The 11,123-nt window shown below is 42.8% G+C and overlaps 2 protein-coding genes across 2 annotated transcripts in view; one reads left to right on the top strand and one right to left on the bottom strand.

The window, feature by feature from the left end:
- The window catches only part of LOC126210611 (cuticle protein 6.4-like), a 230,521-nt gene that overhangs the window by 117,279 nt on the left and 102,119 nt on the right, over positions 1-11,123 (top strand). The gene's annotated exons all lie outside the window — the stretch shown is intronic.
- Positions 1-11,123, bottom strand: part of LOC126210606 (lipase 3-like) — a 56,889-nt gene that overhangs the window by 44,345 nt on the left and 1,421 nt on the right. Inside the window, exon 2 of the mRNA XM_049939896.1 lies at positions 3,231-3,435. Within this exon, the coding sequence (XP_049795853.1) occupies positions 3,231-3,435 (205 nt within the window). The remainder of the gene's footprint in view (positions 1-3,230; positions 3,436-11,123) is intronic.

The raw sequence follows: 11,123 nt of genomic DNA, 5'->3' as shown, positions 1-11,123 counted from the left end.
TTTGCAGACCTATGTTTATATGAACTTTTTTCTTTAGTTTTACTTGTAGAGTAACATATTAAAATATTTGTATATCTTCGTGAATCACCTTGTATATGTGCATATCTCTATCCCATGACTTTTTGTCACTTCACTGTGTGTGAAGCTGTCGTAGATTCCTTTCAATTGCACCCCATAAATCATTTGCTGGGCCATAAATTGTTAATTAGAAATAAAAGAAAAAGGATTGTAGTTGAGAAAATAATACTGTTCGTTTTCTTGGATTGAACTAAACAAACACACAGATTACGTCATTAAAGACAAGTTTAGCAGCAGTGCCATGCTGCAAAAAAATGGATAAGAACGCCCTTAATACTATTAATCAGCTACAGTAAACTTACTCTTAAATTCTTTTTTATTTACACAGCAGATCGCAGGATACGAAAAAGGTTCTGACTGGAGGAGTAATTATATATGTCCTCTCCACGTTTTACGGTTGCTTCCCTCCAAACCTTAGTCGTCAGAAACCGTGAAAACTCAGAGGCGTTCAGCCAAATAGTATATTTGTTTACTCACCCGGTCGCCGTTCTTTGAGATCCAACAATACAGTAGCTACGCAGTAGCAAAAGAAAATTTCCCTTACTGCAGGCGTCATTTAAGAAGGTATTTTTCGAAATTCCATCCCTAATGGATGAAACAGGAGATGAAAGGTATCTTTGAAAATATTTCGCTATTTTGAAGCTAGAACTAAGAAATTAGTATCCGGTTTGTTGGTAAGAAATTAAGGAAAAAAACAGTGTTTCAATGTTTTTGGAAATTCAACACCTAAGGGAATGGAATAGAGGATGAAAATTTTAACGGAAGTAGTTGATTATGAAAGCATATTTAAAGTTGCGTCTATCAAAATAATCGGTTTCTCGGTTAGAAATTAAAAAATACATTTGTCATTGTTTTTGGAAATTCATCCCCTAAGGCGGTGACACAGGGATGGAAAATTTTGTGAAAATATTGCATTACGAAAGCATTTTAAAGATAAATCTATCGATAATTACGTTCGGCTCTTTGATTAGAAGTAAAAGAAATTATGTGTTTCAGTGTTTTTCGAAATTCAATCCCTAAAGGGGTGAAATAGGGGATGAAATTTTTTTATGAAAGTATTTCGTTAGATACATAAAGCTAAGTCTATGGAATTTGTTACCTGAGTTCGTGGTTAGAAACAAAAAGAAGTGTGTGTTACAGGATGAAAGTTTCTATGCCATCTTAAGAACTCAAAAGGCAGGACTAAGAAAGACCTCCGACTCCAGCCACCAGGATCGCTTTTTGGTCAGTAGTACATACGGTAAATACCGTGCTTCTGTGGCCTTAATTAGTGTGAGAAGCTTACAAGATCATGCAACTTGTAAACAAAACCGAAGAAAGCTGTGTAACAGTCACCAAGACAAATCGGATCAAAATTGCATAGAAAAAGAAACGTCCCTGTAATACATTAATTGTTCAGTAGGCCTAAAATATGTTTATAAAACTATTTTTCTTGCGACTACTACGTAAACGCAAACGAAGTAGCTCCTGCTAAGTCAGTTGTAAAATATGAGTGAATCATGTGGCATCTCTGTAAACCAACCGCACTCATCTACATAAACTGTGACGACACTGTGGCATCCGCGTGTGTTCACAGTCGCGGACTGGGGGAAAGGCTTCTTCTCGTAGACAGAAGACAGGACCAGGAGGGGAAGCAGTGCTAACGTACCTCGCCTGGGCAGTTGTTAAATCGACTCCCTTTCTTGTTGTTTTTTCGTTCAGCTGGAGAAAGTTGCTAGTGGGTCGAATTTATCTCGAGAATAAGGAATTGGATACGCGGTAATATTGGACATTCAAAGGACATTGATGCCATTATACACTGAGGTGGCAAAAGTCATGGGATAGCACATATGCACATGGTGGTAGCATCTCGTACACAACGCATAAAAGGACAATTCACTGGCGGAGCTGTCATTTGTACTCAGGAGATTCATTTGGAAAGGTTTCTCACATGATTACGGCCACACGACGAGAACTAGACTTTGAACGCGCAGTGGTAGTTGGAGGCAGACGCATGGAACAGTCCATTTAGGAAATCGTTATGGGACTCAATATTCCGAGATTGTGCCCAGAGTACCAGATTCCAGGCATTGCCTCTTATCGCGGCAAACGCAGTGGCCGACGGCCTTCACTTAACGACCGAGAGCAGCGGCGTTTGCCTAGAGTTGTGAGTGCTAAGAGACAAGTAACACATCCCGAAATAACCACAGAAATGAATGCGGAACGTACGACGAACGTATAGGTTAGAACAGTACTGCGAAATCTGGCGTTATGGGGCTATGGCAGAAGACAGTCGAAACAAGTGCCACTGCTAACAGCACGACATTGGCTGCAGCGCTTCTCCTGGGCTCGTGACCGTATCGGTTGAACCATAGGCGGCTGGAAAACCGTGGCCTGGTCACATGAGTCATGATTGCAATTGGTAAGAGCTGGTCGCCGGGTTCCAGTGTGATGCAGACCCTACGAAGCCATGGACCCAAGTTGCCAACAAGGCACTGTCCAAGCTGGTGGTGGCTCCATACTGGTGTGGGCTGTGAGTACAGTTGGAGTGATCATTGACTGGAAATGGTTATGTTCGGCTACTCGGAGACCGTTTTTAGCCATTCATCGACTTCATGTTCCCAAACAACGATGGAATTTTTATGGATGATAATTCACCGTGTCGCCGGACCACAATTGTTCACAATTTGTGTAAACTTTCCGAGTTTACCTGACAATTGCAGAAACGAACATTTAGCCTCTGCAGTTTACATGTGATTAATGTAGGTGTGTAAGCAACGACAAGGAACAAACAGGCCCAATGATTTGTGAGAAATCTCTCGAAAAAAGTTTTTTGAAGAAAAGGGAAATGACGTGCCCAAAAGTAAGAAATAAAATAGGTTAGGGAAAGGTTTAATACGCTTTTGAATGATGGTCGAAACCATATATAGGAAACTTGCTGTACCTGATTTCGAGGAACATTCAGAGGCATACTAAATGTATCCCTGACCTATTTTATTACTTAGTTTTAGACAAACCATTCCACAAAAATTTAACATTCAACCATTTTTTTTTTTTTTCAAAAAATTTCAAGTTTAGTTCAGAAATCAAGAAATTTAATAAATTGAAATATATTTGGTACACAACGACCTAGCTTATGAGTGTAGATGCAGATGTAGATGTCAGTGACCCACCTAGGCCCTTGTCGGGCCCCATGATGACCCAGTCGGCAGAGCTGGACATGAGTCCGTGCATGACGAGGACGGGGTGTCCATTGGCGGTGCCCCTGGCGCGAGCCTTGGGACTGGACGGGACCCGGAACATGCCCAGCACGTAGCCGTCTCCTGTAGTGACGTAGTGACGCTCTGCCGGGTAGCCGTACTTCACCAGCAGTTCACCCTGCAAAGACACGGAAGTATAGAAACGACTAAAAACAGTAAGAGCACAAACAAACTGTGCGAAATGTACAGAAGAAAGCGCAAGTAACGGCGAGCTACAGTAAGAATAGCAGAGGTGATCCACAAAACTAGCGTTCAAAACCTGTTAATTCCCGTCGTACGGCCACAGTCACACTAATTATCTGATTACGCAACACTACCGCCATCTGTATATGTGCATATCGCCAACCCAGAACTCTTGTCGTCTCAGTGTATTTCAATAATACAAAGGCTGAAACGTTTGTAAAGCTGCCCATAGACAGTCAGTAATATTGTGCAATATATACGCAACGCATATCAATACTACCCAACCACAATATTATTGAATTTGGCCTCCCGTGGCCATTATCGGAAACGTGCGATAACAATACAGTAAACAAAAACCTCATCAATTCTTTCTAGTGTCCTACGTACTGTGGAACTCTTAATAGCTTCACGAGAAAGTTATCTGGTCGTTAAAACGGCAGAGCACATTCTGATGAGCTTCAGGTGCACAAGTAAACACATGAGCCGACCGAAGCGCTCTCACCTCCAGATAGTAATATTATGATCCATTAACCCTTTTCCCGAGCGGGAAGGCGTGCCGGTCCCCGGAACGAATCCGCCCGGCGTATTAGTGTCGAGGTCCGGTGTGCTGGCCAGCCTGTGGATGGTTTTTAAGGCGGTTTTCCATCTGCCTCGGCAAAAGCGGGCTGGTTCCCCTTATTCCCCCTCAAAAATGGTTCAAATGGCTCTGAGCACTATGGGACTCAACTGCTGAGGTCATTAGTCCCCTAGAACTTAGAACTAGTTAAACCTAACTAACCTAAGGACATCACAAACATCCATGCCCGAGGCAGGATTCGAACCTGCGACCGTAGCGGTCTTGCGGTTCCAGGCTGCAGCGCCTTTAACCGCACGGCCACTTCGGCCGGCTATTCCCCCTCAGTTACACTATGTCGGCGATTGTTGTGCAAACATTCACGTACGCGTACACCATAATTACTCTACCACGTAAACATTTGAGGCCACACTCGTTTGGTATGAGACGTTCCACGCCGGGGGGGGGGGGGGGGGGTTGTCCACTGGGGGCCGAACCGCACAATAACCCTAACCCTAGGTTCGGTGTGGGGCGGCGGAGAGGTGGGTGGACTGCTGTTGCCTGTTGTGGGGTTGTGCACCACTGGGGGCTACGGCGGGTCGAAGCCTCTCCGTCGTTTCTCAGTCCCCAGTTTAAATACACAAATAAACAATACAATAGTAATACATTATCACAGATGGCGCATACAGCACATATTAGGTTGGTGCGCAAGTGCACAGCGTTTTTCCATAAGTTTAATAAACGCAACAGATAGACATAGCAGAGATTTCACTGATCAATAAATATATCCTCCTTCACTATTTACAACAATCTGACAGGGTTAGGATAACTTTTCGATTCTGCGACTGTTGAAATCACGTGATTCTGAAGCGAAGCATTCGACGAGGCACGTTCGGAACGCATTTTTATCCAGAAAGGAGGTCCCTTGAAGGTTGTTTGATAGAGAGCACAGGTGAAAATTATAGGATAGGTTAATAAGGTGGGTGCGCAACGATATCCCAACCTAACCTGTGTAGTGTTTCCTGTTGTTGTTGTTGTGGTCTTCAGTCCTGAGACTGGTTTGATGCAGCTCTCCATGCTACTCTATCCTGTGCAAGCTTCTTCATCTCCCAGTACCTACTGCAACCTACATCCTTCTGAATCTGCTTAGTGTATTCATCTCTTGGTCTCCCCCTACGATTTTTACCCTCCACGCTGCCCTCCAATACTAAATTGGTGATCCCTTGATGCCTCAGAACATGTCCTACCAACCGATCCCTTCTTCTGGTCAAGTTGTGCCACAAACTCCTCTTCTCCCCAATCCTATTCAGTACCTCCTCATTAGTTATGTGATCTACCCATCTAATCTTCAGCATTCTTCTGTAGCACCACATTTCGAAAGCTTCTATTCTCTTCTTGTCCAAACTAGTTATCGTCCATGTTTCACTTCCATACATGGCTACACTCCATACAAATACTTTCAGAAACGACTTCCTGACACTTAAATCTATACTCGACGTTAACAAATTTCTCTTCTTCAGAAACGCTTTCCTTGCTATTGCCAGTCTACATTTTATATCCTCTCTACTTCGACCATCGTCAGTTATTTTACTCCCCAAATAGCAAAACTCCTTTACTACTTTAAGTGTCTCATTTCCTAATCTAATACCCTCAACATCACCCGACTTAATTCGACTACATTCCATTATCCTCGTTTTGCTTTTGTTGATGTTCATCTTATATCCTCCCTTCAAGACACCAACCATTCCGTTCAACTGCTCTTCCAAGTCCTTTGCTGTCTCTGACAGAATTACAATGTCATCGGCGAACCTCAAAGTTTTTATTTCTTCTCCATGGATTTTAATACCTACTCCGAATTTTTCTTTTGTTTCCTTTACTGCTTGCTCAATATACAGATTGAATAACATCGGGGAGAGGCTACAACCCTGTCTTACTCCCTTCCCAACCACTGCTTCCCTTTCATGTCCCTCGACTCTTATAACTGCCATCTGGTTTCTGTACAAATTGTAAATAGCCTTTCGCTCCCTGTATTTTACCCCTGCCACCTTTAGAATTTGAAAGAGAGTATTCCAGTCAACATTGTCAAAAGCTTTCTCTAAGTCTACAAATGCTCCTGTCAGTCTAGCAAAATGCGGGCGGGCGTGACCGTGGAGTAGCGTTACTCCATGCAGTCTTTCTGGTCATTGTTCTTAGACTGAGTCTGCAAGACATCTCAGTTGTTGACAAAAAATATCAGGAGTGACGGTTACCCCTCGGGGAAGTAATCCGTAGTACAACACACTGACACTGTTCCACCAGATGGAGAACACTCTTTCCTGGATACGCGAATGTCTTTGTAATGGGCGGGGAGGGGGGGGGGGTTGCTGCTTTGTTTGGGCTCATTCATTCCTTGCTTTTCCTTATGGTCGCATAAAACACCACTTGTGGTCACCAGTAACGATGCAGGGTAGGAATGGTTGGTGTTGTTCGGAAGGCAATTGATGCACATATGCACATATGGCCATCCGCTGATTTTTGTGGTTCAAATGGCTCTGAGCACTATGGGACTCAACATCTTAGGTCATAAGTCCCCTAGAACTTAGAACTACTTAAACCTAACTAACCTAAGGACATCACACACACCCATGCCCGAGGCAGGATTCGAACCTGCGACCGTAGCAGTCCCGCGGTTCCGGACTGCAGCGCCAGAACCGCTAGACCACCGCTGATTTTTGTGATTTTGGCTTACAGCAAGTAATACACTCGATTTTTGAACCTTCTCCATTGCATGCAAATGTCGCACGATGGTGCAATGATGACGGTTCATAACTTTTGACAGTTCTCGAGTATACTAACTTAGATCATTGTGGATTAATGCGTTCGTTCTTCATCAGACCCCGAAGGGTCACTAATATCTGAATAATCCTCCTCAAAACGAGAAAACCATTGTCTTGCCAGCTCTCTCCAATGGCATTCACCCCATACACGACGCATATGTTTCTGGCTGGCTACGCTGCTGTCAGCGCTCTATTGAATGCAAACGTAAGAATATGTCGGAAATGTTTCGTACTCTCCACCTGGTATTCCATTTTCTAACGTCCACAGCTCCACTCACTACCTCCAAATGTCAAAATGACGACATGTAAAATCAAATACCAACAGTGAACTACCAATAAAAAATGAGAATCTATAATTAAACCCATAGCAACTGGAATACCGAGATGCTAAACGAAAGCTCTACGAACTTTTGCACCAGTCTGGTAGACCGTATAACCTTGTATGCCTGGTAACTGTACCAGGCGCCAGGTGCCAACATACCACAGTAACTAAACTCTGCAGGCACTGCACAGGGTTGTCACATTTCGAGACCTCATCCCAGGTTAGCGCGACTGAAGGGGCCTTTACTACTCACGCTGCCACATCCTCTTCTTTTATCGCTCTTGTTAAACCAAAATTGTTTTCCATTATAATTTCCTATTCGGAGTATGATGCATTCCTGCCATTTATACAAGGACGGAAGACAAAAGATCTCCACGTGACCCCCACCTTCAAGTAGTTCTGCGTGGGCAACGGAACCAGCGGCCTCAGCTGCGCAGTTGGCTCGAGGAGAACACAAGTGCCATCAGTCAGGTGCTGAAAGGTTTCTTGGGGAATGACAGCCCATTCTTCACGGAGCGCCGTACTGAGGAGAGGTATCGATGTCGATCGGTGAGGCCTGGCACGAAGTCGGCGTTCCAAAACATCCCAAATGTGTTTTATAGGATTCAGGTCAGGACTCTGTGCAGGCCAGTCCATTGCAGGAATGTTATTGTCGTGTAACCACTCCGCCACAGATCGTGCATTTCGAACACGTGCTCGATCATGTTGAAAGATGCATCGCCATCGCCGAATTGCTCTTCAACAGTAGGAAGCAAGAAGGTGCTTAAAACATCAATGTAGGCATGTCCTGTGATAGTGCCACGCAAAACAACAAGGGGTGCAAGCCTCCTCCATCAAAAACACGACCACAATAAAACACCATCGCCTCCGAATTTTACTGTTGGCAATACACACGCTGGAAGATGACATTCACAGGGCATTCGGCATATCCACACCCTGTCATCGGATCGCCACACTGTGTGATGCGATTCGTCACTTCACACAAGGTTTTCAGTCGTCCATTGTTTACGCTGCTTGCACAAAGAGAGGCGTCGTTTGGCATTTACTGGTGTGTCCCTTATGAGCACCCGCTCAACCAAGAAATCCAAGTTTTCTCAACTCTCGCTTAAATGTCTACTTGCAGTGGATCCTGATGCAGTTTGGAATTCCTATGTGATGATCAGGATAGATGTCTGCCTATTACACATTACGACCATCTTCAACTATTGGCGCTCTCTTTTAGTCAACAGGCGAGGTCGGCTTGTACGCTTTTGTGTTGTTCGTGTCCCTTCATGTATCCATTTCACTATAACATGTGGAAATCTCGCATACAGACGTATGACACGTGACACCCAATTATCTGACCACGTTCGAAGTCCATGAATTCTGCAGAGTGCTCCATTCTGCTGTCTCACAATATCTAATGGTTACCGAGGTCGCTGATATGGAGTACCTGGCAGTAGGTGGCATAAAAATACACCTAATATGAAAAAAGTATGTTTTTGGGGGTGTCCGGATACTTTTGAACACACAGTGTGAATGGAAAACAAAAAGAATAATGTGGTCTCGAAGACTGGGCACAAAAGTGTTAAGCCGCGACTCCAGTCACTGTGGCACCACCTCGGTTGGAGTGGTCACTCGCTAAAAGGCACATAAAGCACCTAGAAAACTTTGACTGTCGTTTTCCCAACATCGATCCAATACCTACAGATTAGTCGAGGTTGGGTTATTTTGACCTCTCTTCCACTAAGTTTCTGGCATATGATACTTCCCGTGTTCTCCTCGTGAGTAGAGAACCACAGCCCATACAAAACGTGTTAGATACAGGACCCTAGTGGTCTAAGTGCAGCATTAAATAAAAAGAAAACGAGAACTATTGTCAATATTGTTGGCCGCCTATATATGAGGCGTTCGGTCGTAAAACATGGTAACCAACAAAATGAAAACTTACGGGAAATCGGCTGTTAAGTTTTGAGGAAAATATCAAATAGTTTGCTCTAACAAAACTCACATAATTGTGTTGCGCAGATATTCTATGTGTACTGAAAAGTAAAATTCGTCTTAGCTGCTCCTCATAACATTTTGTTTGTGAATATAAGAACTAAAATCAGAGGAAAGATGCCCGTAGATACCATATTTTTCATTCACGTATGAGACATTGCTACCATGTTATCTGCCAGATACCATGTTTCACAACAACTGACGTTAAATGTTGCTTCTGGTACGTGGCAGTTACCACATAGATGGAACCTTACCAGGATGTTTATAGTGCAATGGTGTAACATGATAATCACATTGGAAATAAAATAAAGTAGCCAAAAGTTGCATTACCAATTGTTTTATTAGTAGGTTTTAGGTACAATAATTTTACATTTAATGCTCAGGAACTAAGCTCGTGTAATATCCGTGATATGCCTTTGGAATATATTTGAACAGGCTGAGGACATCACGCAAGTTTTCCTTATTGACTGGTTTGGTGTATTATACAGCAGTGGAAGAGGTGCGTTAAATTTCCCCATAAAGTCTTCTGTAAGAGGACGACCTTTCAGCTTCAATGATATTTCTTCACCAGATCCGAAATATGATTTATAAACAGTCAGAGAATCTGGTTCTTCGCGGACCAACAGAAGTTTGACAGACGCAGCAATTACATTCTTGGGTGCTCTAAACAATGCCTTCAGTGAAGAAACTTGAAAGAAATCTCCCTGCTGCATTTTTGACCGGCAGCAGCATGTAGGTGGTGTGTCCAATTTCTTGGACTTTAGCCTCATTTTTATCGTTTTCGGCTTGTTGCAGTTCAATTCTCATTGAGTCGCAATCCTTACATGTGTCTGTCTTCGGAGACTTGAATCCTATATTAAATTCTTCCGCAAATATTCTTCTAAACTTGTCTGAAGATACAGGACTGCTACCACTTTCTGAACAGAACTGAGTATATTCTTCAAAACAATGTTTAACTGTGTATTCCATAGACATAAACATCTGATAAGGATTTTTGCGCCTGGTGTAGTGACTTTCGTATTTGGGAAGTTTTGATATAAAAGTATGCACATTTTTATATCGTCTTCTGAATACTTTTTCTTGTGGTGCCCATGTGCACCTCTTTTATCTGATGGTGGAGTATGAGCGCCATTGGTTTTTTTTAAACCAAAATTTCGACTCTCCCCCTACTTTTTTGCAGTCTGTGGATGTTGAGGAAAGCAGTTTTACATACTTCTACTTTTTGCCCTTCAACCAAGATATTGTAAGTAATGGTAAATTTTCTTCGAGAGGGACTTCCACTCTTTTTCGTACTTCTGGCAGTTTTTTTACTATGTGTTAGACCAAATAGATAGCCGTTTTGGATGTTGTAGTTCCCCATTCTATTGAACTCTTCAAACACCGAGTGTCTTTCGTCAGCATCAATCTCTGAAAAACATTTTTTCTTACAAAGGCAATCTGGGCCTGCTTCTCGAGGTGGTGGTGGATTTCCTTTTCCTCGATAAGACAAATAGCTTTTACCTAAATTTCTTAATTTTTTATTTTTTCCTGTTGGTTTACCCCAAGTTTTCTTTTTCTACCTTTTTTGTTTGATTTTTGCTGATCATCTACAGTATCCTTTTGTTCAAGAGGTACCGACGATCCTGCATAACGGACTCTACTAGGAGGATTAGATTTTCCAGAAGCAGTAGGTGACCTTACATCCGAATTGTTTTCATCATGACTGTTGATTGTAGACCTACTGGTACATGATTCCTATTCACAATCCTGGTTGGTATTGAGCGCGTTTGATTTCTGAAACAAAACAAGGAATACTTGTATCGAAAAGCTCATTACCCTTCTTTCTAAAAAAAAAAAATAATAATAAAAATCTCGTGTGTCTCCAGATTCTGTTGCTAGTCTATCAACTTGAAGCCACTTGGGAAGTTCCCGTATCCCCAACCTGCAAGAGAAGGGATATACAGTTCATCGCG

Source organism: Schistocerca nitens, chromosome 10 (assembly GCF_023898315.1).
Source record: "Schistocerca nitens isolate TAMUIC-IGC-003100 chromosome 10, iqSchNite1.1, whole genome shotgun sequence".
NCBI classification, from domain to species: domain Eukaryota; kingdom Metazoa; phylum Arthropoda; class Insecta; order Orthoptera; family Acrididae; genus Schistocerca; species Schistocerca nitens.
Note: the sequence above shows the minus strand (reverse complement) of the source record. Positions and strands in the feature narration are given on the sequence as shown.